At 49.0% G+C, this 25549-nt stretch overlaps 1 protein-coding gene, 1 long non-coding RNA gene and 1 other non-coding gene across 3 annotated transcripts; 2 read left to right on the forward strand and 1 right to left on the reverse strand.

Moving 5' to 3' along the window:
* Positions 1–501: 501 nt before the first annotated feature.
* On the reverse strand, positions 502–631 carry LOC127493858 (small nucleolar RNA SNORA51). Its single transcript, XR_007924396.1, has one exon. It is a non-coding gene; the product is annotated as a small nucleolar RNA SNORA51 (small nucleolar RNA).
* A 5019-nt stretch (positions 632–5650) lies between these two features.
* On the forward strand, positions 5651–19950 carry LOC138850424 (uncharacterized). The gene is made up of 2 exons (XR_011390162.1): positions 5651–6689; positions 15155–19950. It is a non-coding gene; the product is annotated as an uncharacterized lncRNA (long non-coding RNA).
* Positions 9378–10492, forward strand: JUN (Jun proto-oncogene, AP-1 transcription factor subunit). The gene is given in 1 exon segment (NM_001198947.1): positions 9378–10492. A coding segment is annotated over 1 exon segment (1014 nt). The 3' UTR covers positions 10392–10492.
* Positions 19951–25549: the final 5599 nt, after the last annotated feature.

The following is a 25549-nucleotide window of genomic DNA, read 5'->3' on the forward strand; positions in this document are numbered from 1 at the left end:
GGTTCCCATACTGGGAGGGGGGCCTGACATAGATGACTCCTAAGGACCCCGGCTGCTTTAGGATCCTGTAAGTTTTGTGGACGTTCTGAGTGCAAAAGAGGCTTCAGCATAAGGGTGAAGTTGTATGCAACTGTCAGACATTCTGCTCTGACAGAACCCAGTGGGTCCAGGAGGACTCCGCCAGGAGCTCCCATGTACCATCGCAAGGTGCTGTGCATACAGGGGAGAACCAAAGACTTATTTTTTTCCTACTCTCTTGATGCTTAACTTTTGGTGGGGAAAACAGAACTTTAAAATAAAATAATACACAATTACACAAGGAATATAGAATAATAAATTGAAATAAATTCTATTGGAATGGCCATGTCCCTGGCCTCAGTTTTTCCATGAGCCGATATTTCTTAAACTATTTTGTCCTCTCTCTCCATCTCTCATTTACCCCTTGCAAAGAGGAGTGGGCGCCAATCTTGGCAATTTATTCTCTTTTTTCTTTTTTTTTCTCCTTATCCCCCCCATTCACAATACAGCCCATATACGAGGCCTGAGCTGAGGTGTACATAGGGAGGGTCTTCTCTGCCTCTTTCTTTACAGTCAGTGCAAGAATACAGCCTGTAGTAAGCACCAGGAGGCCAATTTACTCTCTTTCCAAAGTCGATTTGTCCAAAGGACTGTATGTACCCACTGTCCCTTGGGAACAAGCCTGCAACTCCCATGTGTGCCAGAGACCTACAGTAGGTAAATTTAAATCAGGGGCCATGCCCTCCAATCCAGGCTGGCAAGGTGACATTTTGATCCCTCGTTCATCTACTTCCAAACTTTCAGCTGGCTCTGAACTCAAAAAGGAGAGAAAGAAGTGTTACAGAATGAGCATTTAGCCTGGCTGTCACAATGCCCATGTCCCATGTCGAGTGCCTGGGTACACAACAGCAGGTTCCAGTTCCTGATTCGAACTTCCTGCCAATGCTGACCCTGGGAGGCAGTGGTGATGGCTCAAGTGACTGGATTCCTGCCACCCACAGGAAAGACCTGGATGGAGTCCCTGGTTCCTGGCTTCAGCCTGACTCAGCCCTGACCATTAAGGGCATTTGGGGAAGGAACCAGCAGAGGGGAGCTCGCCTATTCACCCCATCCCTCTCAAATAAATAAGCCTAAAAAAGTTTTTCGTTAAAAAAAATTGTTACTCTTCAAATCTCAATAACTACAAATAAAAAAATCATAGAGATTTAGGAGAGAGTCTCAGAGGAGAACTTACACCATAATGAAATCACAGAGAGCCTCTTGGAAGATCATTGACGCTAACAGCCAAAGGCAGACAGAAACTGGCCAAGGCACAAGGCAATGGACACAAGGGACACAAGGGACCAAGGGAAGAAGGGGTGGAGGTTCTTAGGCAACAAACAGCTTGTCTTGTTTGAGGAATTAGTGGAGGCCAGTGTGGGAGTCACTGGAGCAGGTCACCAAATACTTCCAGCTCGCTGCCTTCCAGGCAAACAGGCTTGCACTTCCTGAATCCCTGGAGGCTAGGTGGGGCTACGAGACCAGTTTTACCCAATGGATTGCGAGAAGTAACAAGTGACGTTTAAAAAAATCTATATTTATTTTATATGAAAGGCAGAGCAACAGAGAGAGGGACAGAGGGAGAAAAAGATCTTCCATCTGTTGGTTCACTCCCCAAATGGCTGCAACAGCCAGAACTGGGCCAGGCTAAAGCCAGAAGCCTGAAACTCCATAGGTCTCCCACAAAGGTGGCAAAGGCCCAAGTATTTGAGGCATCTTCTGCTGCTTTCCCAGGCACATTAGTAGGGAGCTGGATCAGAAGTGGAACAGCCAAGACTCAAACTCAAACATGGTATGCCAGCAATACAGGAAGTGCCTTAACCCACTGTGCCACAATGCTGGCCTGACATGTGACACTTAATAATGGAGATAAGACTCTTCAAAGCTCTCTTTCCTTCTACTGGGAGAGAATGTTCCTTAAAGTGGGTACTCCATCAGCCTGGATCCCACAGGAAGTTCACAGGATCAGAGCACCTACCAAGCCTAGCTAGACATGGAGAGGGAGAAGGAGGAGGAGCAAGAATTAAAGCTCTTTTGTCTTAAGTTACAGGAGTTTGGGGATTGTTTTTTACTATAGCATAACTTGGGCTCTCCTGACTGCGATAGCCACAGCCAGTGTGGCTGGAGAGGAGTGAGTTGGGGGAGCAGTAGTGGGTATTTCAGGCAATTAGGATGCTCCTAAGGTACTTCAACAGGGAACTATGGTGAGTTTCAACTGTGATGTATTAAAACAAGGGACTATTGCTACTTGACCATTAAAACACACCTTTAACTCCACTGTAGAAAAAGCTATTTATTTATTTTTGAAGATTTATTCATTTATTTGGAAGGCAGAGATAGAGAGAGCTCTTCTATCCACTGGTTCTCTCCCCAAATGCCTACCAACAACCAGGGCTGGACAAAGCTGAAGCCAGGGGCCATGAATTTCAGCTAGGTCTCCTACATGGGTGGTAGGAACCCAAGTAGTCGGGCCATCATCCTCCCAAGGTGCATTAGCAGAAAGCTGCATTGGAAGCGCACAGTAGCTGGGACTTGAACCAACACTCTGACATGGATGCAGGCATCCCAAACAGCAGCTTAATGCCACAACACCCACCCCAGGAAAAGGCTATTTATTTATTTTTTAGAAATCCATCAACAAGAATTTATTGAGCATCTTCTATCCTTCCTTGTGCTAGACTACTATATTGATCACTGATGTTAAAAGAAACAGTTAGACACAGTTCCTGAATTTGGAGTCAGGGGTTCAAGAAGACACTTACAAAATCACATGCTAAATAACCTCTACTTCGGGTATGGACCCAGTGTGATGAGAATCAAAGAAGATAATAACTGTTTGAGGGTGAGACGGGAGATGGGATGAGGGAAAGCTTCAGAGGCAGTAATTATTTGAGTTGGGTCTTGAAGGGTGAGTAGGAGTTTGCCAGGTGGCATTTTGATTAAGAAAAGTAAACCAAAAGACAAGAAACTGTTGAAGGAATGGAAAATGTCTGGCGTGGCTGAGACCCAGAGGAATGGAGGGAATGTAGAGTGCAGGGTGTGGTAAACTGCCTTACTATTTGCAAACACTTGCTGCCTCTCCCCACTGACATCAGGCTTGGCCATGTGAATCGCTCCCAACAGAAGCTGTAAGAGCCATGCTTTTTTCTCTCTGCCATGACAATCGGCAAAGTTTTAGACAGAGGATGCTCTGTTAGCCACGGTCCTGGAGGAAAGTTTATGTGTGCAAAGCACAGACACAGCCAACTTGTGATGGGCAGGCAATGTTAAGTCAGCCTGTATGTAATCCAGTAGGCTCTGTGGATTGCTGCCACAGCACGGCCTAGGCTACACAGAGGTGTGTATGTCCAGTTTTCTGACTACCAGGTACACAGCAGGATCGCTCCTTTCATAGCCTTTAAGTAAGGCATGGTCACATGACTAGTGTTAGCCAAGAATATGTGAATTTAAGAATGTGTGTCATTTCTGGGAAGATGCTTTTAAAGCCAATGCCAATTCACTGTGCTTTCTTGCCTCTGCTAAGGTGACTCGGATGATTGTGGAAGCGACTGTCAGAATGCAACCTTCTTCAGAACCTAATTGTTTTAAGAATTATGTATTTATTTGAAAGAGTTACAGAAGGGGGGGAAGAGAGATGAGAGAGAGAGAAAGAGGGAAGGAGAGATGAGAGAGAGATCTTCCATCCATTAGTTCACTCCCCAAATGGCCACAACAGCCAGGCTGGGCTGGGCTGGGCAGAAGCCAAGAGCTTCATCTGGGTCTCCCACGTGGGTGCATGAGCCCAAATGCTGGGCCATCCTCTGCTGCTCTCTGAGGCGCATTAACAGGGAGCTGGGTAAGAAGTGGAGCAGCCAAGACCCAAACCAGTGCCCAGGTTGGGATGCTGGCGTCCCATGTGGTGGCTGAACCTGCTCCACAACAAGGCCAGCCCCCGGGCTAGGTTTCTAAGTGAGCAAATTCAGTAGAGTCTCTCTCACCATGAACAAATAGGATGAGTAAGAAACAAAGTCTGTTAACCTACTGAGAGTTTGGGATTGTTTGTTATGGCAGCAAAATCTAGCCCATCCTGACTGATATAAAAATTGGCACCCAGCCCAAGGGTAATAGAATAGCAATAATAAATAAAATAACAGTAAATCTAAACATGAATTTAGAGAGTAATAACCAAGAACACTGCTATCAGAAGCTGAGAGGAAAGGGATCTATTTGGTGAACGGATCACCTTTGGGTCGGCAGATCACAAGCTTAATGAACTAAAGAGAGGTACTATAAAACAGAAATTAGTAACATGTGCTGATGACGACTGGATGCACTTGGAACATCACTGAAAGAGAGAGAGAGAGAGACAGAGAGAGAACTCAGCAAAGATCTGGCCATGGAATGGGAACAGAGACCATCTACAAAACTAGAAATTTTCAGAGTTAGAAGAGGCAATAGTTTCTCTGTCCCAGCTAATAAAATACAAAATCAAGAAATGTTTACAGAAGAAAAGGCCTTGAAAAAAAGCAAGCCTTGAAGTAAGGATCAAGTCAAGGGGTATAGACCTACTGCTAAAACCTCAGGACCCGGGCCGGTGCTGTGGTGTAGCAGGTAAAGCCACAGCCTGAGACTCCGGCATCCTGTATAGATGACAATTCAGGTCCCTGCTGCTCTGCTTCCAGTCCAGCTCCCTGCTAATGCGCCTGGGAGTGCAGTGGAGGACGGTCCAAGTGCTCAGGTCCCTGCACCCACATGGGAGACCTGGATGAAGCTCTTGGTTCCTGGCTTAGGCCTGGCCCAGCTGTTGTGACCATTTGAGGAGTGAATCAGATGGAAGAGCTCGTGTGTGTGTTTGTGTGTGTGTATCTGTGAGACTCTGGCTTTCAAATAACTAAAAACAAATCTAAAAAATAAAAACCACCTCAGGATCAGTTAAGGTGTTGCCCAGCATATGCTTTTGATTGGACAAAAAGGCCTGAAAAAGAGAGGAACCAGATGCACTCAAAACCAAGGATCAGCAGGTAAGAGAGCAAAGGAAGATGGGAAACCACAGAACTATGGCTGTGACTATTGGCACTTGAACACTTGCTATCAAATGGATAAGAAGTCTGAACTTTTATGGGAACTGCACTGCCTGCAGAAACCCAGCCTGGATTACAGGAGACTTAAAACTTGGGACTACTCTGCATCCCCCAGCAGAATCAAGGTCTAACCAGGGATTGGGATGGAGGCAGGGGCAGGGATGATCCTCTACACGTCTGCTCAGTGGACCAGCCTTTACAGTGATTTCCCATTCCTGGTCTCTCCAGATGGACTGAACTCTGTAATTACCTGTCTTTGTCCTACTGTCCATGTTGAGGGCACACAAGGTAGATGCCTTGCCTTCGGTCGAGGAGGAGACACACCTGGACCTGAGGGACAGCCTACAACACTGCACCCAGAAAGCTTGGCAAGTGAGCTTACTGTTTTGACTGGCTGGGTCGTTAGGGCTGACTCCCCAGGCAAGAGTGAGGGAATTTTGCCCAGGGGGAGGAGAGTGGACACGTGGTGAGCAGAAAAGGAGACTGTTAGAGTCAGCAGAGTTGTTCCCAAATATTCCTGGACAGCCCTTGCAAACACCTGACAAGATCATGGAACAGAAGTGATGAGCCACTTCCAGGTGGGTGCTCTGGGAGCCAGCAAATGATTTACTGAACTCTCTCCCTGCAGCCAAAATAGTTGTAGAAGCCCATGTCAAAACGAAGCCTCCTTGGGCTCAAGTCCTCGAATGACTACAGCGAGTAGAGCTGCCTACAGCGCTCCATGGGCACGGAGCAGAAGGAAGGGCAAAATCCTTAGTTGGGTTAAGCTACTGAAATCAGGGTTGTTCTATGGGACAGAGAACTGGGAGAGATGAGGCTGAAGATAGCAGGAGCTACATTACGAAAGGCCCCTTCCCCTAGGCAAAAGACAGGAGTCCGAATGAATTCTCTCCTGGCCCTAAGGAAAAGGCAATGGAGGCTTCCAAGCAGGGGCGTTACCACGAACAGATTTGTTATTTTTTTGGATGAAATATGCTATTTCTCAACATAAGGGGAAAATCAAGCCTACTAAACCACAGAAGGCAGAGAGGAACACACAGAACCCTTAGGCAAAGACATATATTTATACAAAGTCCTCAGTCTCGGAGTTTCTAAATACAGAAGCTCTGGAAGGAGCTCCAACCAGAGGGGCGCAGGCAAGAAGTCTCTGCCACAAGCACGGTTTCCTCCACGGGCAATAGTTCACCAGACAGCCTGCAGGCCCATACAGCACAGACTTTAGATCAATTCCCGCGGGGAAGACACTGGACCTCTCCGGGCCTGTTTCCTGGCCTGTCTGACCCGGATAATGCTACCCATGTAGCCCTCTCAAAACGGCTGTGGGAGAAAACAGCGCACTCAAACCGCTCAGCAGAACACCTGGCGGATAGTAGGTGTGGAACACATGAAACTTCGTTTTATGACCATTATCATAAAAGCTTATTTAGTGCACCCACTGCCTGCCGACAACAGAAAATGCTTCAGGAGACAGAGGAAGTAACTGGATCCGGGCTTCACCGGACCCTCCTCCCCGGCTCAGCCCAGCTTGGCTCCCGGTAGCCAGTTACCCTCTACTGCATGAGTGAAAGCGCGGTGAGTGCCCGGAGTGAAGAAAAGTTGGCGGGTTTCCCACTGATACCAGCTGCTCTCGGTTTCTGAACTCGCAAAGCCACAAATACCTTCAGGCCCCCAGGCTGTGAGCCCAGAGCTGAATTCCCCCAAGTTCAGAAGCAGTCCGAATTAGACCCGGCCGAGAAACCCAAACTCCTGCGGGTCCCACTTCAAAAGCCAAAGCTAGACAGAGGCTTGAGAAAGAGCTGCCTTCTAATCCTTCCCTCCCTCGCCTCTCCCCCGCCACAGCTCCTCTCAGGAAAGTGCACCTGGTCCTGCCAGATCACATTCTTACATCCTGGCAAGCCAGCGCCGGCCTGCGAAATCTGCTAACGGGGCAGGGGGCCGCCCGGCGACCACCTCCCCCGGCCCGCAGACGGCCGCGCGGTGGACGCCGCCGGCCCTTCTGATAAGGGGCCTGAGGGGCCGGCAGGGCTTCCGTGCCTGGGCCCCTTCCCGACTCCGGTCTGGGTTCCACCACACACGGCCGTCGCCAGGGGTGGGGGGGCGGGGGCGAGGGAAAGGGCCGCCGCGAAGCAACCACTTCTATGGGTCTAGCGCTTCCTAGAGGCTGTGCGGGATATGGGCCGGTCAGCCGGCGGGGAGGGGACTGCCTCAAGCCCGCTTCTACTCGGGACTCCCTGCGGGACTTTTGGCTCTCGGGATTTGTTTCCCCGGGAGCCGGTGCAGGCGCAAAGAGCTGCGTGCGTGCGCCGGGTGCGGGATGTGTGTGTGTGTGTGTGTGTGTGTGCGCGCGCGCGCCGGGGCAGGAGGGCCACCACCGGGTTCCCCCACTTTGGGATCCCCTAAATGCTCGTCCCCCTCAGGATGCTGAGTTGTTCCCACCCCTTATAAAAGCCGCCCCCTCCGAGGCAGAGTCGCCATCCCCCGCAGGCGTCTCCCTAGGATCGCGCACGCGAGGACTCCGCCGAGCGCCCAGGGTCGAGAGATGCAAACCCGTCCGCTCCGGGCACTGCCACACAGCCGCGCGGACTGTCGCTCCAGAACTTGACCCGCAAACTTCGGCGCGTTCTCCACGTAGTGGTGTTGGGGGGAGGGGGGACCCGACTCTCGCGAGACCGCCTCCCAACTGGAGCCCACTTTCCGCTCGCCCCCACGGGGCACTCCGCGGAGCACCTTCAGGGCGGAGCTCCCGGCCCCCGGAAGTGCGGGGCGGGGTGGGGGGAGGGCTCGGACCGGGCGCTCGGCCTCCCAGCCCTGCACAAACGCTGGGGCGCCACTTGGAGCCCCCTCGACTCCGCCAAGTGGGGACACGCCCGCGCCCACTCGGCCCCAGGCAGCTGGCACAGCTCTCAGCCTTCCGTGACCCGCCATCCGCGTCTGGAGCCCTGAACTTGAGCCCCCGCCTCCGTCAGCGGCTGCGAGCGTCCGGCCGCCCGCCCGCCCGCTCGCTCGCTCGCGGCGGCCACCGTCACTAGACAGTCAAACCCCAAGACGTCAGCCCACAATGCACCGGGCGGGCCGGGAAAGACGGGCCGGGAGGGGACCGGGAAGAGAGGGGCTAGAGGCGCGCGGAGGGGGAGGGGGAGAGGAGGAGAAAGAAGGGCCCAACTGTAGGAGGGCAGCGGAGCATTACCTCATCCCGTGAGCCTCCGCGGGCCCGAAGAAGAATCTTCTAGGGTGGGGTCTCCATGGCGACGGGCGGGCCCGCCCCCCAGAGAGCGACGCGAGCCAATGGGAAGGCCTTGGGGTGACATCATGGGCTATTTTTAGGGGTTGACTGGTAGCAGATAAGTGTTGCGCTCGGGCTGGATAAGGGCTCAGAGTTGCACTGAGTGTGGCTGAAGCGGCGAGGCGGGAGTGGAGGTGCGCGGATTGAGGGAGACAGACACACAGACACAGTCCGCCCGCCCCGCCAGGACGCCCGTAGAGTGCGATCCGCACGGCTGCGTTGCTTTGCCAACTGCCCCGCGCTAGCGCCTGTGGATCCCGGGCTGGTGTTTGGGGGGAGCACCTGGAGAGCTGCTGCTTCTCCAGCCGCCCCCGGGGAGGAGAGCCCCACCGCACGAGCGCAGCTGACAGCCGCGGAGAGCGGCGACTGCAGCGGCCAAGAACTTTCCGAGCCGGGAGGACCGGGGACAAGTGGCCCGGAGTCCCGGAGCGAACTTTTGCAAACCTTTCCTGCGCTATTTGGGCTTGCCGCGGCGGCAGCAAAGAAAAGCAAGGCGGCGGAGAGAGGAGCGAAGAGGAGCGACGCGCGCGCGGCTCCGCTCGCCCCGGCCTCTGAACTTGACCGGCGCGAGCCGCTGCCGCCGGGAGCCCCCTGCCCCTCGCAGCGGAAGAGGGCACAGTCTCCGGGAGTCCGGGCGGCCGAGACCCGCCGCCACTGCGGGGCACCGCGCCGCGCCGCCGGGGAGCCTCCGAAGGGCGCGCAGTGAGTGACCGCGACTTTTCAAAGGCGGGCAGGCGCGCGCGAGCGGCCGAGGAGTGCGGGCGAGCGTCTGAACCCCGCCGCTCCCGGGAGCGGGGGCCGGTGAGCGGGGCGCCCAGGGGGAAGACAGCCCGCGGGTGCGCGCGCGCTCCGAAACTTTTCCTTTGCCAGAGGCCCGGGGAGGCGCGGGGTGCTCCCCGCCCGCCAGCGCGCTGTCGCGGCCCCGAAACTTGTGCGCGCAGCCCAAAGTAAGCCCACGTGAAGTGACGGACTGTTCTATGAGTGCAAAGATGGAAACGACCTTCTACGACGATGCCCTCAACGCCTCGTTCCTGCAGACCGAGAGCGGCGCCTACGGCTACAGTAACCCCAAGATCCTGAAACAGAGCATGACCCTGAACCTGGCCGACCCGGTGGGCAGCCTGAAGCCGCACCTCCGCGCCAAGAACTCGGACCTCCTCACCTCTCCCGACGTGGGGCTGCTCAAGCTGGCGTCGCCCGAGCTGGAGCGCCTCATCATCCAGTCCAGCAACGGGCACATCACCACCACGCCGACCCCCACCCAGTTCCTGTGCCCCAAGAACGTGACCGACGAGCAGGAGGGCTTCGCCGAGGGCTTCGTGCGCGCCCTGGCCGAGCTGCACAGCCAGAACACGCTGCCCAGCGTCACGTCCGCGGCGCAGCCGGTCAGCGGGGCGGGCATGGTGGCTCCGGCCGTGGCCTCGGTGGCGGGCGGCGGCGGCGGCAGCGGCGGCTTCAGCGCCGGCCTGCACAGCGAGCCGCCTGTCTACGCCAACCTCAGCAACTTCAACCCGAGCGCGCTGAGCAGCGGCGGCGGGGCGCCCTCCTACGGCGCGGCCGGCCTGGCCTTTCCCGCGCAGCCCCAGCAGCAACAGCCGCCGCCGCCGCCGCAGCCGCCGCACCACCTGCCCCAGCAGATCCCCGTGCAGCACCCGCGGCTGCAGGCGCTCAAGGAGGAGCCGCAGACCGTGCCCGAGATGCCCGGCGAGACGCCGCCCCTGTCCCCCATTGACATGGAGTCCCAGGAGCGGATCAAGGCGGAGAGGAAGCGCATGAGGAACCGCATCGCCGCCTCCAAGTGCCGGAAAAGGAAGCTGGAGAGGATCGCTCGGCTGGAGGAAAAAGTGAAAACCTTGAAAGCGCAGAACTCGGAGCTGGCGTCCACGGCCAACATGCTCAGGGAACAGGTGGCACAGCTGAAACAGAAAGTCATGAACCACGTTAACAGCGGGTGCCAACTCATGCTAACGCAGCAGTTGCAAACGTTCTGAGGACAGACTGTCGAGGGCTGAGGGGCGACGAAGAAAAAGAAAACAAAACCAACAGAGAGACAGTCTTGCGAACTTGACCGGTTGCGACAGCGAGAAAAAAATAAAAAAGACGCGTCCGAGGACTAAGGCCAAGGGTATCCAAGCCGGGCTGGGTTGCGTCCTGACGGCGCCCCCAGTGTGCACGAGTGGGAAGGACTTGGCGCGCGCTCCCCTTGGCGCGGAGCCAGGGAGCGGCCGCCTGCGGGCGGCCCCGCTCGGCGGAAGGGCTGTCCCCGCGCCATCACGACGGTAGACTTTTCTTTAACATTGACCAAGAACTGCATGGACCTAACATTCGATCTCATTCAGTATTAAAGGGGGGGAGGGGCGGGGTGACAAACTGCCATAGAGACTGTAGATCGCTTCTGTAGTACTCCTTAAGAACCCGACCGGGAGGGCTGGGGAGGGGCGGCGGGGGGCGGGGAGGGAGCCGGGGAGGGCCAGGCTGAGCCTGCAGATACACTCTTTCTGGCCTGCCTTCGTTAACCGTGTATGTACAGATATCTATTTTTTAATTTGATGAAAGCTGATTACTGTCAATAAACAGCTTCATGCCTTTGTAAGTTATTTCATGTTTGTTCGTTTGGGTGTCCTGCCCAGTGTTGTTTGTAAATAAGAGATTTGGAGCACTCTGAGTTTACCATTTGTAATAAAGTATATAATTTTTTTATGTTTTGTTTCTGAAAATTCCAGAAAGGATATTTAAGAAAATACAATAAAATATTGAAAAGTAATCCCCCCCAACCTTTTTTCTGCATTATCTCTAGATGCTAGGTAATCTGGGTGCAATCAAGAGAGTTTTAGTGTCCATCAGGATCGCTCAGTACTTATTGCTTTCAAGCAGTACAAACTCCTGGATTCCCTACTGAACTTTAGAAATAAGTGGTCCTGGTGTTATCATCAGGTCTCAGACTTCCCAGTTGATCACCAGAGGGTAGTGGGGGGTGGGAGAGGGTGGGTCCTGGGGACTGGAGGAAAGGGGGTTTGGGGGCAGAGGGGCAACCCACTGGCAAGTCAGACACCTCAAAGTTTGGGATTCCATCAAGTGGCAGGTGCTGGGACCGTTTGTAATGTTGGTCGAAATTTAACAGTACATGCTTATTCTCAAAGCAGGAACCCGGGGCAGATCTTAGAAAAGATGTATCCTTCCAATTTGGAATCTTCACTTTAACAATGCTAAGATTTAAAAAGATGGCCTTTGCTTATGAATATTCATAACAGATTCTTGTCACAATAAATGTATTCAAATACCAATAACAGATTTTGAATTCCTTTCCCATTACTACTTTTTCCCCCCCCAAGCTGAATACTGGAGCTTTTTCTTTTCAGTTGCTGGGGTTAACATTACTTTATTCTGGAGTTACTTGGTAACGAAGAAGCAAAGAATTTAGAATCAAACTAGAAGTTCTGTGGATGAAACATTCTCCAAATTTCATTAATGTGCGCTCGCACGCGCGCGTGCTCTCTCTCTCACTTTCCTTCCCCCTACCCCCAAATAAACACCTCTGCCCAAGGAAATTAGCAGTATAGCAGTTTACCACTTGGGATCCCTGTCTGTAGTTGATTCCTTGTTTGTAAAATAATCAGTCTTGTCTAGAGGATTATTATAGAGTCAGTTTTAAAGCTGCTTATCTAAATATGGAAAAGATTCACAAGAGAACACGTGAGCAGCAGCACACGATTACTTCGGAAGATCAAACAGCTCTGGGGAAGGGGCAGACTTAGATCAACAAGGCACTACTCAACAAGGGAACAATTTTTGCTTGGTTGCTTTTCTTCCCAAGAGCCAGTGTGATTATCAAGCAGCAAAAGCAATTTGATATCCAGGAATATTTCACAAACCACTAATTGAGGCAGGGCTGTTTGCTCATTAGCGGTGCTCTAGTACCCAACAGGTCTGGGAGTGCTAATATCCTGCCTGTGGCTGTAAATCCAAATACACAAAGAGTTTCTCTTTAGGAGCGTATCTCAGAGTGGAAGAGATTGGACAGGCTTGTTAGCTATCAGATACACTCCGTTGTAATAACACTTCTTGAACAAAGGGTTACTGGGAGCAGAGCCCGGTTTGCCAAACAGTGAATTTGCCGATGTCAGCAAGCCGGAAGGTGAGTTGATTTTGACCATATGTAGGAATAGTCAGCAGAGGGACAATAAAGCACTTTGGGGTGGGGCTCTGTGGAAGCCAAACAAGAGCCAACTAGAAGAAATAAGCAGGCTGGGGAATTAACTACCTGCAAAGGTAGACTAAGCCCAGACAGCAGCCCAGCACGGAAAAGCCACACCACTCCCCAGTTTGCTTTAGACTTGGGTTTAAGAAAAGAAAAAGTCCCAGGCCTATGCCTAGTCTTGATTGTTGCATCTAACATGCTGAATGTATATCCCTGAAACTCTCACGAAAAGGGGAGGAAAAATAATTGTGTCAGAAGACATCTACCAACACCCACTCACAATTTTGGAGGCAGAAAATCAGCTAATTACTTACACTCAACTCTTTATTTTTTAGGGGGCCTTCCATGAGTTGTTCCTAGGGTAACACTAATAGTTGGAGAGGATGAAGCTAGAGGTACAAGAAGTCACTAACGCTCAAGTTGTTATTATATCAGACATAATTATATATACAATAATTTAATAATGGATTCTTAATTTTTTGTGTCCATTGGGACATTGATCATGAATCAGTGAACATGCCTACAAAACTCTGTGTGTGTGTGTGTGTGTGTGTGTGTGTGTAGGACAAACACTGCCCTGGGGGAGGAGAGATCATTAGCTTTTATGCTGCCCTCCCAGAATCTTGTGCTTCGAAAAAAGTTAGCAAACCATAAACAGAATGACTACCTACCCACTTTCAGAAATGGATCTTTTTAAGAGTCCGCACCCTGTTCCCCTTTACTGACCACTGCTTCTTGCACTCTTGCCCATCCCTCTGCCTGGACTCTGTCTCTTTCTGGGTCAACTGAGGAATCCCACACATTCTTCAAGGGTTGGTATGTGAAACCATCCTTTCTAATTCCACCTTCAGGTGGAATGAACTGTTCCCCACTGAGCACCATGACATTTCATCAAAATGTATGCAGCACTTGCCAACATGTATTATCATTGTAAACCTCTGTCTCCTGACCGATAGCTTATCCTAGTCCGCATGGAGCCCTGGACTCCCAGTAAGGTACCTGCCACATATAAGTGGTCACAGATTAAATGATGACAGAATGAACAAGGGGATTAAACTCCCCTTTATCATAATTCTAGATCTTTAAAAAAAATTATTTATTTGTTTGAAAGGCAGAGTTACAGAGAGACAGAGGTGGAGAGAGAGAGAGAGAGAGAGAGAGAGAAAGAGAGAGAATCTTCCATCCACTGGTTCACTCGCCAGATGGCCACAATGGCCGGAACTGCACCAATCCGAAGCCAGGAGCCTGGAGCTTCTTCTAAGTCTCCCACATGGATGCAGGGGCCATCTTCCACTGCTTTCCCAGGCCATAGCAGAGAGCTGGATTAGAAGTGGAGCAGCCGGGACTCAAACAGGCACCCATATGGGATGCCAGCACTGCAGGCAGTGGCTTTACCCAGTACACCACAGCAACAGCCCTAATAATTCCAAATCTTAATTTCTCCTAGTGAATAACACTTAATTCATTTCCAGATACAGGGCTCCAGAGGTAGAAGACCTCCCCCAGAAAAGTCAGTGCTGGCCAATCACCAAGTTCCAAAGTCTGTTGTCAGTGACTGCTTTTAAAATAATTAAGCTGTTCACATATTCATACTTCTAGCCACACAGGGTGTTTCTTCCCACGTCCACTAATGAAAGTGGGCATCTTCTTACGTAAGTGGAGTCTGCCTGAAACATTAAGTTTGGAAGTAGACACAGGGACGGGTAATATGTGTATCATTAGGCAGGCACAAAAAATAGTTCCAGATGTGTCTTTATTAAAAACAACCAGCTTCGTTGGTAACGACAGAAGGAACTTTCTGTTTGTAAAGTTAGATGTACTTCAGGGGTCGAAAGTTGGTGCCCAATGTTTGCTTGCCTGAGACAGAAATCATGCTGATCCATGTGATTCCTCATGTCATTTTTTTGTTAGAGAAGAAGTACATTGGTTGAACCAAGAAAAAAAAATGACTTCTAACCTACCCTGCCCCTTGTTCCCACGACCCACTTCTACATGCGTCAAGTGACATCTCAGGGAAGAAGCAATGAGGGTTAAAAACTAGCATGGCCCCAGAGGGAAATTAGCTCTTCCTGACTCTGGAAACCAGACTTCATTATTTGATTTTGGATTTTGGGTAGCCTAAAAAGGGGCATTCCCCTGGGCCTGAATCTCTTTGAGGCCCTATGCTACGCTGTAGCTGTGAGCAAAATGTGATCCCCACCCTCAAGTCGTTTGCAGTTCTTAAAGGGAGGGTGGTGGGCATGAAGTATAAACTGCTGTAATGACACAACATGCATACTATAAGATACAAATGCCAGATGGGACATTATTAGGAAAGACTTTGTGGGAAAGGTGATATTTGGGATGACTCAGTGGGACTCATCAGGGAAAAAATGTTGGAGAGGGCATTTGTATGCTAAGGTGTAGACACATGAGAACAACATCGGTGTTTAGGGACATGGAAGCTTCTTGGAGAGGCTGGGGAAGGAAGGCTCGAGAAGAAAAGTGAAGAGAAATGAAGCAAGGACGTTTGAGGCTCAAATGATGCAGAGTTATCTATTCCTTATTATTCCATAGGTCGTGGAAGATCATAGAAGCATTTGAAACAGAGTGGGGATGTGGACATTCTCAAGAAAGATTCATGCTGGCAGTGGTTTTGATGAGCGACTGGTATGAAGAAGCTGAGGTAAAAGGATAATATCAAAAAGAGGTTTTTTTGGAGTCGGCGCTGTGGCGCAGCGGGTTAATCCCATATGGGCACTGGTTCAAGTTCTGGCTGCTCCACTTCTGATCCACTCTGCTATGGCCTGGGAAAGCAGTAGAAGATGGCCCAAGTCCTTGGGCCCCCTGCACCTGCATGAAAGATCCGGAAGAATCTCCTGGCTCCTGCCTTCAGATCAGTGCAGCTCTGGCCGGTGTGGCCAACTGGGGAGTGAACCATCGGATGGAAGACCTCTCTCTCTCTCTCTCTCTCTCTCTCTCTGCCTCTCCTCTCTCCGTATAATTCTGACTTTCAAATAAATAAATAATTTTTTTTAAAAAGAGAGGTTTTTAGTATCATACAAGTGCCTGTGGTTTTTAAAGTAGTCCTGGAGCTGGGGGAGAAATGGAAAAAGACAGCTTGGTCCAAGCTATATTGTGCCACATTTCTTCTTAGGCAACTTTCTGGCAAGTTTGACCCAAACAGGAAGTTCACTTTTTAACCTAAGTCACTTGTCCCATACTTAAGTTTTCCTGTCCACTGTGTCAAATGGGGATCTGAAAGGAAAGTTATTTTACCAAATGGCCCAGAGTCTTCCCACCCTGTGTCAATAAGCTCAAATAAACATATGTGGAAGAAATGGACATGCGCCCCTCTCTACCAGACCTCCCAGGGCGACAGTACAGAGCCGGCCCTCTTGGCTGCAAAACTCAGACCTGATTTATCTGGTCACCCAAGGTGATTAAGTTCAGTAGGATGAACTGGCCCAAACTGAACAAACTCTTTCATGTGCAAAGAGGCCAATGTTTTATGTTTTTTCACACTGGGAGAATTGAATAATACACCTTACATTCATGTAGCACTCATTTTCTTAAAAAATTAATACCAAAAGCTAATTTTGTGCTAAGCACTAAAAACACAGTGGAGGATAAAATCAACAGGAGCACCCCCTCATGGAGTTTACACTCAGGTAAGAGAGACAATAAATAAACACATAAAACAATGTATGATGGTACACTTTGACATTTTCAATGAAGAAGACCTGGACACTATGAAAGAGAAAAAAAAAATCTAAATTGGGGTCGGGACAAAGAAGTCCTTTGTGGAGACATACTTGAGCTGAGAATTTGTAGATGCTTACGTGTCTACCAGGAGGGGAGCAGCAGAGGATGGGTGAGAAATCTTAAGAAAAAGGTGGAAAAGTAGCAAGAGGGGAAGCTAAGGCTAGGCTTCTGTGTTCCCTAGGAACTGTGAGAAGGAGTGGAGTGCAGTGAGCAAAGGGTAGAGTGATAAGCAGAGATTGGCACCTGTCCATTTATATTCTTGTAGGGTCCATTTTGTTTTCATCTGGATGTGTTCACCTGTTGGTAGCTGTGGTCCATGGCAAGGGAAGCTGAGCCCCTCTATGTGTTGTCAGTGCCTTTGTTGAGGCTGTGTACCCAGTAAATGATGGGGCCATGATTCAGTCCAATTATGGTTTTATTGAAAACCATAATTCTTCTCTTATATTTTTTCAAGAACCAGGTGCCCTGGTGACCTCGGGTCCTACCCAGTGCGCACCCCTACATGTGCATTGGGGACCCTGAGGACTCAAGTTAGTCAACTTAGCCATCAGAAGTTTCTTTGAAGTGCACAGCATCTGAGCAACGGTAATCAGATAGTCTCCTGGGATAGCTCGTCCATGCTGCAGCAGCATCTAATGAACTCTCCTTGCCCTGCTCCAAACTCCCCCCTCTCCGGAGGGAACAGAATGCTCATCGTTGAATAGTTCTCACAATTCCTTGCCAGGCAAACTTCCTACATATACACACACTGAGGCCATTGCCTGGTGATTGACTCATTACTGCTTTGCAAAACTGGGTTACCAGATCACTAAGTTACTGCATTCCTGGATTACAGGTACTCCCTGGCTACCTGGACAGAATTTGGATGTTTCCCAAGAAGCCTCCTCAGGGACGTCTGGCTGTCAGCTCTTGCTGATGGCTAATCTATTCCAACATGTATTGATTCATGCTAGGTTCATGCTTACTGGGGGAACTTTTCCTAACCTCGTCTCAAATGTTGGTACAAGGTGGGCAGGCACCTGAGATGTTAGATAATTGACTGTTCTACCAGTTACGGTGCTTGTAGGGGTAGCTCACTGAAGACACAATTTAAATTGGAAATCCAGATATGAAGCAGGTCTGAGAAGGGCTAATAGAGTGGTTCCATGACACCATCATGAGTTCAGGTACATTCCATCTTCTCATTTCTCTATTCTCAGTATGTCAAAGATCCTGGTGTATATTCAAGGTACCTGCGGCAGTTCCTGGCATCACAGGTAAACACAATGATCACTAGCAATGCAACCGTGTTTACTTTCATTTTTATCTTTTAAATTTTTTTAAAACTTATTTGAGATATATAGAGCACGACCACCTGCTGGTTCACTCCCCAAATGCCCACAAAGGCTTCAGACGAGGGACTGAGTCTAGGAACTGGGAACTCAGTCCAGGTCTCCCACGTGGGTGGAAAGAACTCAATTACTTGAACCATCACTGTTTACTTCCCAAGGTCTACATTAGCAGGAAGCTAGAGCCAGGAATTGAAACAAGGCACTCCTGGGAGGGACATGGGCATTTCAATTGCTAAGCTAAATATACACTCCTCATCTTTCTCTTTTTATTAGCAAGGAAACATTTATTTGAATCTCCTCAATTTCCACTCCAAGCTTACCCTTACCTTCCATTGGTGAGGAGCAGGTCACAGACTTTTACTTCAACTCATTCCCTGACAAAGGAATAGGCACACCAAGATTGTGCTTCCCCATCTATCTCCTACCTTCTTAAAGGTAGGTGAGATGCCTCTGTGAAATGCAAGCAGTAGTGACATAGATCACACACACACACAGAAACCTGAGAGCAAGTACAAGAGTCACCAGGTTCCCTTTTCCCTCTCTCGGTAACTGTGGCAGCACAGGAATGAATTGTTCATCAACCTGGAATTGCCAAATGATGTGAATCCCCCTCCTCACTCCCTCCTATTACAATGAACAGTTAGCTTGAGCAACAAAACAAGAATTTGTTATTTTAGAACATGGATATCTAAGAGCTGCTTGTCACTGTAGCTCTACTTAACTATTCCAGTCCTAGTAAGAATCAATAGTAGGAATGGTATCATCTTGAAGGAACCAACAATGTCTGCCACAAGTCAAATAAAATTGTCACCTCTATAATGCTCATAAGTAATACCATTTACTGATGCTAACTATGTAGCAGGTGCTGTGCTAGGACTTACAAAGTTAGGGCTGCATTTTACAAATGAGAAAATGGAGGTTTGCCCATTGTTCAAGTTCATGAAATAAGGGATGGGTAGAAGCTCGAGATGAATCCAGGTCTTTGAACTCCAAAAAGAGAGTTTTATTCACTATGACCTTGGTCTACTGCTGCTCTATAAATTCCTGTCTCATTTGAATCTAACAACCTCTCCACCTCACTGGTGCCACTATCATCCTTCTTTGTAGATGAGGAGACTAAGATTCAGAGAAGAAAACTAACTTGCCAAATTTCACAGACCTAGGAAGACACAGGAGCCTCTGCCCTTTCCAAGAAAAAGATGAAAAGCAAACATCGCTTGAACACATGAATATTTGAGGCAGGAGTTAGGGATACACAGATTTTAGATTCAAGTGACTTGGGTTAAATCCAGCCTCTGCAGCTTATAACTAAAGAGCGTCAAGCAAGTCCTTTAATATTGCTGATGTTGAACCTTCCTTTGTTAAATGAGACCAACCATGGATACCACATAATATTATCAGGAAGATCATCTACATGAAACACCTATATGAGTGGACTTCAAAGATATTTGTGGAAAGATAGAATTAAAAGAAGTTCTCCATGCATAATTTTTTCACAATGTGCATCTTCAATGAACTTTTTGAAGAGTCCTCATATGCATGGATTTCAAAAAAAGTTTTGCACCAAAAATAATTCATTTATGATTCCATTTTCTGTGAATTTTTTGAAGGACACCTAGATAGAGCTGGCAAACCACAGCTAGCCATTTTTCACAGCAGACTTGTTAATTTAATAAGAAATGATCAGGAAGCCGCCCAGCACACACTCACTCCACCCTAACTGCAATGAAAACCTTCCCCATTAAGATTCAGCACGGTCTCACAGGGCCTGCGTCTTGGTCATATAAGGGCTGGCAGGTCCTCTCAGCGGGCTGGAGAAAAGTTTTGTTTCCCCAGCTGCACTCGCAGGGGAATACTCTGCAGGCCCGGCATTGTGAACCTGTTTGGCTTGGCTCAGAGGCCTGTCAGCACATTCAGGAAGTGAAGTCAGAAAGAGGCAGGATTTCAAACAGAGCCAGCTGCACACAAATGCCCAGGCACTGAAATGCCTTAGCCAAGCAGTGTGCCTGTCAGTGTCGGTTGTCCTGGGTGCTGTCAGAGAAGCTTCTGAGAATGGCTCTGTGTCTGAAAAGCAAGAAGCAAGCACTAGCACCCAGGACAAGGGCCATGGCTGCCACAGCAAGATGGCCAGAAGGGCCACACAGCCAGTTGTCTTAGCCACCTCTGTGACTCCCAAAGAAACAATTAACCTGGGCTCCTGAGCTCGCTGCTGGGGAGCTGATGCTTATCTCCTTGGAGTGTTGAAGACAAGCTATAAGGTGGAGAGTGCTGAGAAAAGAAGGAGACAAATGAAGTCCCTGAGAGAAGCTAAGGAACATGCCACCACTCTCCAGCCAGGCTCCTGTGCCTGGGAAAGCATACGGCGGCTTAAACTTGTTATAGAATCTCAACATCTACCTGTGAGTGGAAGGATACTTAGTTTTTCCAAGCTTTCGTTTCACTAGCTATGGAACAGAGATAACAACACCCCATCCCATTGTGGTGTTATCAGAATTAAATCAGCTAATATATGTAAAAGGCTTAGCTGGCAAATCACAAATGTATTGGTTAGAATTCTAGGGTTGCAAGTGAGAGAAAACTCAGTTTGACCAGAAGCGAGTTTCACTGAGTCCTGTCATTGAAAATCCAGTGGTAGAGACAGCTCTAGACTAGACAGTATTCAGGGCTCAAATGGCATCATCAGGCTTTCACTTCTCTCCATCACTCAACTCACTGTGGAAAGAGTTAGCATCATTCTCAGCCTCCAAGTGGTAGTGTCCAGCACCTCCCAACTCCCTGTGCAGAGGACAAAGTAAGTAAGATGGATACAGTAGTCTCCCACATCCTCCCAGCATTGAGTTTCATTGGTCTGATTGGGTCTTTTTTTTTTTTTAAGATTTATTTCTTTACTTATTTATTCGAGAGGTAGAGTTACAGAGAAGAGAGGGAGAAACGAGAGAGAGAGAGAGAGAGAGAGAGAGAGAGGTCTTTCATCTGTTGGTTCACACCCCAAATGGCCGAAACAGCCAGAGCTGGGCCAATCTGAAGCCAGGAGCCTCTTCCAGGTCTCCCACATGAGTGTAGGGGCCCAAGGACTTGGGACATTTTCTACTGCTTTCCCAGGCCACAGCAGAGAGCTGAATCAGAAGTGGAGCAGATGGGACTAGAGCTTGCATCCGTATGGGATACCTGCTGCTACACCACAGACGCCAGCCCCCTGATTGGTTCTTATAAACATCCTTGAACCAATGGCTATGAGGTGGGGTCGAATATACGGTTGGTCTTAAGTCTAGTCCAAGTGCCCATCTCTGAAACCTGGGTTGTAGGGTCCCATCAAACCACATAGCCTGAGAATGAAAAAGAAGAAGACCTTCAAAAAATGTCAGACAGAAAATGTCGGCTACCAGAGCCCACTCATTTTGGAATTATTATTGTTATTAGTGTCAAACTTTACAGACCAGGGTAGGGGGCATCAACCACACTTCCAAAACTAGGTCTGAATTTGTGATTTACTTTGGTCTCTTTGAATGAGTTTGGGGCACTAGATATAAATCATCAAGAACAAACTTGTCTCATGGAAAATGCCCAGGATTTCACCTGACTCCCAGGGTCTGTGTGGTGACTCCACACCTCTTGCCCCTAACAAGCTCCTCCTCTCAGAAAGGAATCCACATCAACATTGTTGAGAAATCAACTGCAACAATAACCCACATAACAATTCTGTTAAAATGTTATTACTAATATCAATTGCTGTTATGATGCTTTTTATGAAAATATGGATGTATCCAAATTGATGAAAGCTGAGAGTTGAAGATTTTGAAACTCAAGATGAACCAAGTTCATCTGCTCCCAGTCTGTATTTTCCTCCACTCACGTGCTGGTTCAACTGCATCAGTAGCACTGTCTGCTTCAGTATTTCCACAACTCCATTGCTGAAGTAGAAAAGTGGAAGAGGGAATGAGAGAGAGAGAGAGAAAGAGAGAGAGAGAGAGAGACAGACAGACAGACAGCGCTATCATGATTGAATCGAAGAAGCAGAACCCACTGTACCATAAAATATTCTTGCTTTGACTTTCCTCACAATGAATTAAAGATCTTCACACTGGGAACCAGGCTGAGAGAAAGATCTCTGAAAATTCCTAGTAAGGAGATTTGGACATAAATATAAGAATTGAATGATCAACCCAATATCCACATGTATGAGATCCCAGAATTGGTTGATAAGTGTCAACTGTGTGGCATAGGACATTTCTAGGAGGAGCATGGAAACCAATTCCTGGCATAAAATAGTCTTGGAATCTTTCCACTTTAGGACATTAATATTGGACATCGTTAACACCGCTCTCTCAGAAGACGGTGTTAACTGTGCATTCCGCTCCTGTTTGTAAACTGCTTCCTCTGCCTCTGTGCCAGGCATCCACTAACTACTGGTGGTGAGAAGTTCCATAAGACACTGTCCAGAGCTGATGGCATTCAGGTGTGTTAATTTCTGTGCTAGAGGTAAGTAGACTGCCTCTTGGGAGCAATAATCCAGTCAGGAGAGTTCAGCAACCTCCTCACTGAGGTGATTTGGAATTGTTTCTTAGAAGCCATGAGTAAGTTGGACAAGCAAATGTGGTGGTGGTGGTGGTGGTGTTTTAGGGAGAGGGGCATCAAAGACTAAAGTAAATGGGATTCAGAGCACCCTCCAGTCAAGCATCAACTGTTCATGGACAAAATGGATGGCGTTCCTGTCCGTTCGTTGCCAGGTAGGGAGTGGAGACATTAAGCAGAGTATTGCAATACTTTCATCCAGCACTTTGCAAAACACTGTGAAGAAGGCACACAAGCAGTATCACTGCAGGCGTTAGAGCACACTACCAGAGCCATGGGTAAGTGGCGGCGGAGGGGCTTGGCTCACTCTGGTCAGCTAGGGCCCCCTCCACGAAGCAAGCTTGAAGCTGAGACCTGGAAGAATTAGGTCCATAGGGCTGGGTGGGGACAGCATCCCTGTCTTCAGCAAAAGGCTGTGCTAGAAGCAGCAAGAAGACCCATGTGGTGACAATACAGCCTCAGGAGAAGGGACGGGGTCACGGGGCACACGCAGGTGGTCCCAGATGGTGTGCAGTTTGATACGCCGTGTCCCAATGCAGTGACCCAACCCTGCAGCCTTCAACAGCCTGAGAGGTGAGATGACAGTGAGCAAAGAGAAGCCGAGCTGTTTCTCAAGGTCACACCGCTCTGTTCCTAGAACAGGAACTCCACCAACTCCTGGCTGTATGGGACGGATCGTGACATTAGCTGTTTGTGAAGCTCGTAGGATCTGCCCAGACCTGTAGTAAGCATTTCCTGCATTACCTAGTTTAAACCTCACAAGAGGCCTATCAGGTGTCTATCACAGGCCTGTCCCCAGATGGAGACATGAGGATTCAGAGTAACTGCAGACAACGTGAGACCCAGGGAGAGGAGCTGACTTTAAGGCTGTGTTCTTAGTCACCACACCACACCACCACTGAAGAAGAAAAAACAAAAGCATTTGAAATGTCAAATTCCAACAGCCCAGCAATATTCACACTCCCAGAGTGCCACCTTGGCACACAGTGGGTTTACAACAAATGCCAATGTCCCTTCCTGAATATGGAAGATGAATACGGGCAAACTCCAGAGGCCTTTTTATTTTCTCTCCTGTCCATATCTGGGCTTTATGCCCCTGCTGCTTTGAATTCCATTTCAGATGAAAAAATAACTGAAACCCACCAGCTGCCAAGCCGTTTGTATTTAAAACAGGCGGGAAGACACCTGGAAGGAGTCAGGGTTCTCCTTAATATATCAAATATTGCAGCCAGCGCTCTTCTGAGCAGCTTTGCTGCATTGTGTAAGGAGCACAGGCTGGATTTTGAAAATGCATGAGTAAGGCTCACTGTTTCGACTTGTTTTAAGGTCTGGAGGCCAGGCCTGGTTTTGATCTGACAGGTCTGGGTCTCTAAACGTGGGTTATTCCCGTGCAAAAACTCCAGAGGCAGCACGCTTGCCAGGCCCAGGTCTGGAACAGAGTGCCTTTGAAGACTTCCTCCAGGGGCCTTAAGTGGGCTTTGGTGCCCATTGTGGAATCACAGTAATGAGCTCAAAACTAATGTTTTTCATTACCCCAGCAAATCAGTCAGCCCTCTGTTTGCTCAGGTGTGTGGCTGTGTGCTCAGTGCCCCCATCTCTGTGCAATAACAAAATAAATGTTTTTAGAAGGAAGAAGGAATTAAAGATGAAGGAATGCCACGACTGGTGGAAGGGGGAAAGCGAGGAAGGGAACCCTCGTCTCTGGGAAGCACCATCCTATCTTCGCACCTTGCTCATCCTCCAGTCTGGGAAAATAAGCGATCGCAGTGGCGGGAATCAACCAATCATGCAGGGGCTTCTCGCGGGCTACGGGAAACAGTGCCGGTAGATGGCGCCAGAAGGCAGACGCCGCACAGCCAGCCAGCAAATTCGCCTGGGACCCAAGTTTGGGCGGCGTCCGCCTTCGGAAGGGACCTAGTATAAACCTTTTTTTTTTTTTTTTTTTTTTTTTTTTTTTTCCAGAATGAGGAAGCATATGCGCTAAGGATGTCCTTGCTCCGCCCGCCGGAGGCCAGGAAGCGAGTGCCAGACGCTGTTTACAAGACAGCTCCTATTTCAGGAATGAAGAAGGAGGCTCAGCAGGTAGGGAGGCTTTGGGAGCTAGCAAGGAACTTTCAAGAGGCTCACGCTGCGATGCAGTTGGGGAGGCCTTGGCTCAGGGAACTCGCTGGATCATGAGAGCGGCAGGCTGGTGTTTGGAGAACAAAGCCATCTGCATGTCCAGGAGTACCGGCTGGGTGTGTTGGGGGAAGAGCTGAAGTTCTTGAGTTAGGCAGAACTTAGGGAAAATCCTAGATATAGAACTTTCGGCAAGTCCCTAGCCTTCACTGAGCAAGCATTTACTCATCCATGGAACAGAGGCAATGTTTGTAGAGGAGGGAAGAGTTGATTTATGGAAAAACACTCAGTACAGCGTTCAACAGCTCTTCCAATCGTGTCAGGTGGAAATCGGGGCCTCTCTAGGAGGGAAATACAACCCTCCATCTCCTTTGTGACACCACTGTGTTGTTACACACTGATTCTCTGTGACTTGTCACACACATCCGTGTTGGATTGATTTCTGAGAACTGTGTCTTAAAGGCCTCGCTACGTCCCCAGCGTGTCTCACTGCCCTTGGAATATGCTAACATCTGTTGAAAACAGAACTTTTTCTTATGAACAAGTTGTTCCAACCCACCACGCTAAGTGATTCAGATACAGTGTTATGGTCACATCACATTACATTTTTTCTTCACTGGGCCCAGCAAAGGAAAGAGAAAATCCTACAGATCCAGAAATGAAAATGAATTTGGAATTTTTTGTTTTAGCCAGACCAGATAGGAGTCAGCTACAGAGCAGCCATTTTCAGTAATGGCCAGCTCAACCAGCCAGGACTCATAATTAACTCCAAGACAGAATGGCAACATTAGAGGCAATTCTGTGATTTTAGGGTCAGAGCTTAGGAGTTGGGCATGGGGCATACTTAGCTGTGCAGGACCCAAGAAAGAAATGCAGAGGGAAGAGAGGAAAAACCTGGATGGAAGCAAAAGACAGCAAGCAGAGTGGTGGTGGCCAGAGCCAACCTAAGGAAAAGTGGGGCTTGGTTATTATGAGTCAGGCAGACTTGACCCTTTGACTGGGGCAAGTTACTTCATGGCCGAGAGATGCAGTGTGTCCCTCTATAAAATGAGGTGTACTATCAGGATAGGTTTGTCTGTGCTGTAGTAGCAAATCAAAGCTTGACTATCAGTGACCTAGCAAAAACAAAGTTAATTTCTCACTCATTCGAAGTCTTACCCAAAGGCAGGTCAGTGGGAGCCCTTCT

Source organism: Oryctolagus cuniculus, chromosome 7, assembly GCF_964237555.1.
Source record: "Oryctolagus cuniculus chromosome 7, mOryCun1.1, whole genome shotgun sequence".
NCBI classification, from domain to species: domain Eukaryota; kingdom Metazoa; phylum Chordata; class Mammalia; order Lagomorpha; family Leporidae; genus Oryctolagus; species Oryctolagus cuniculus.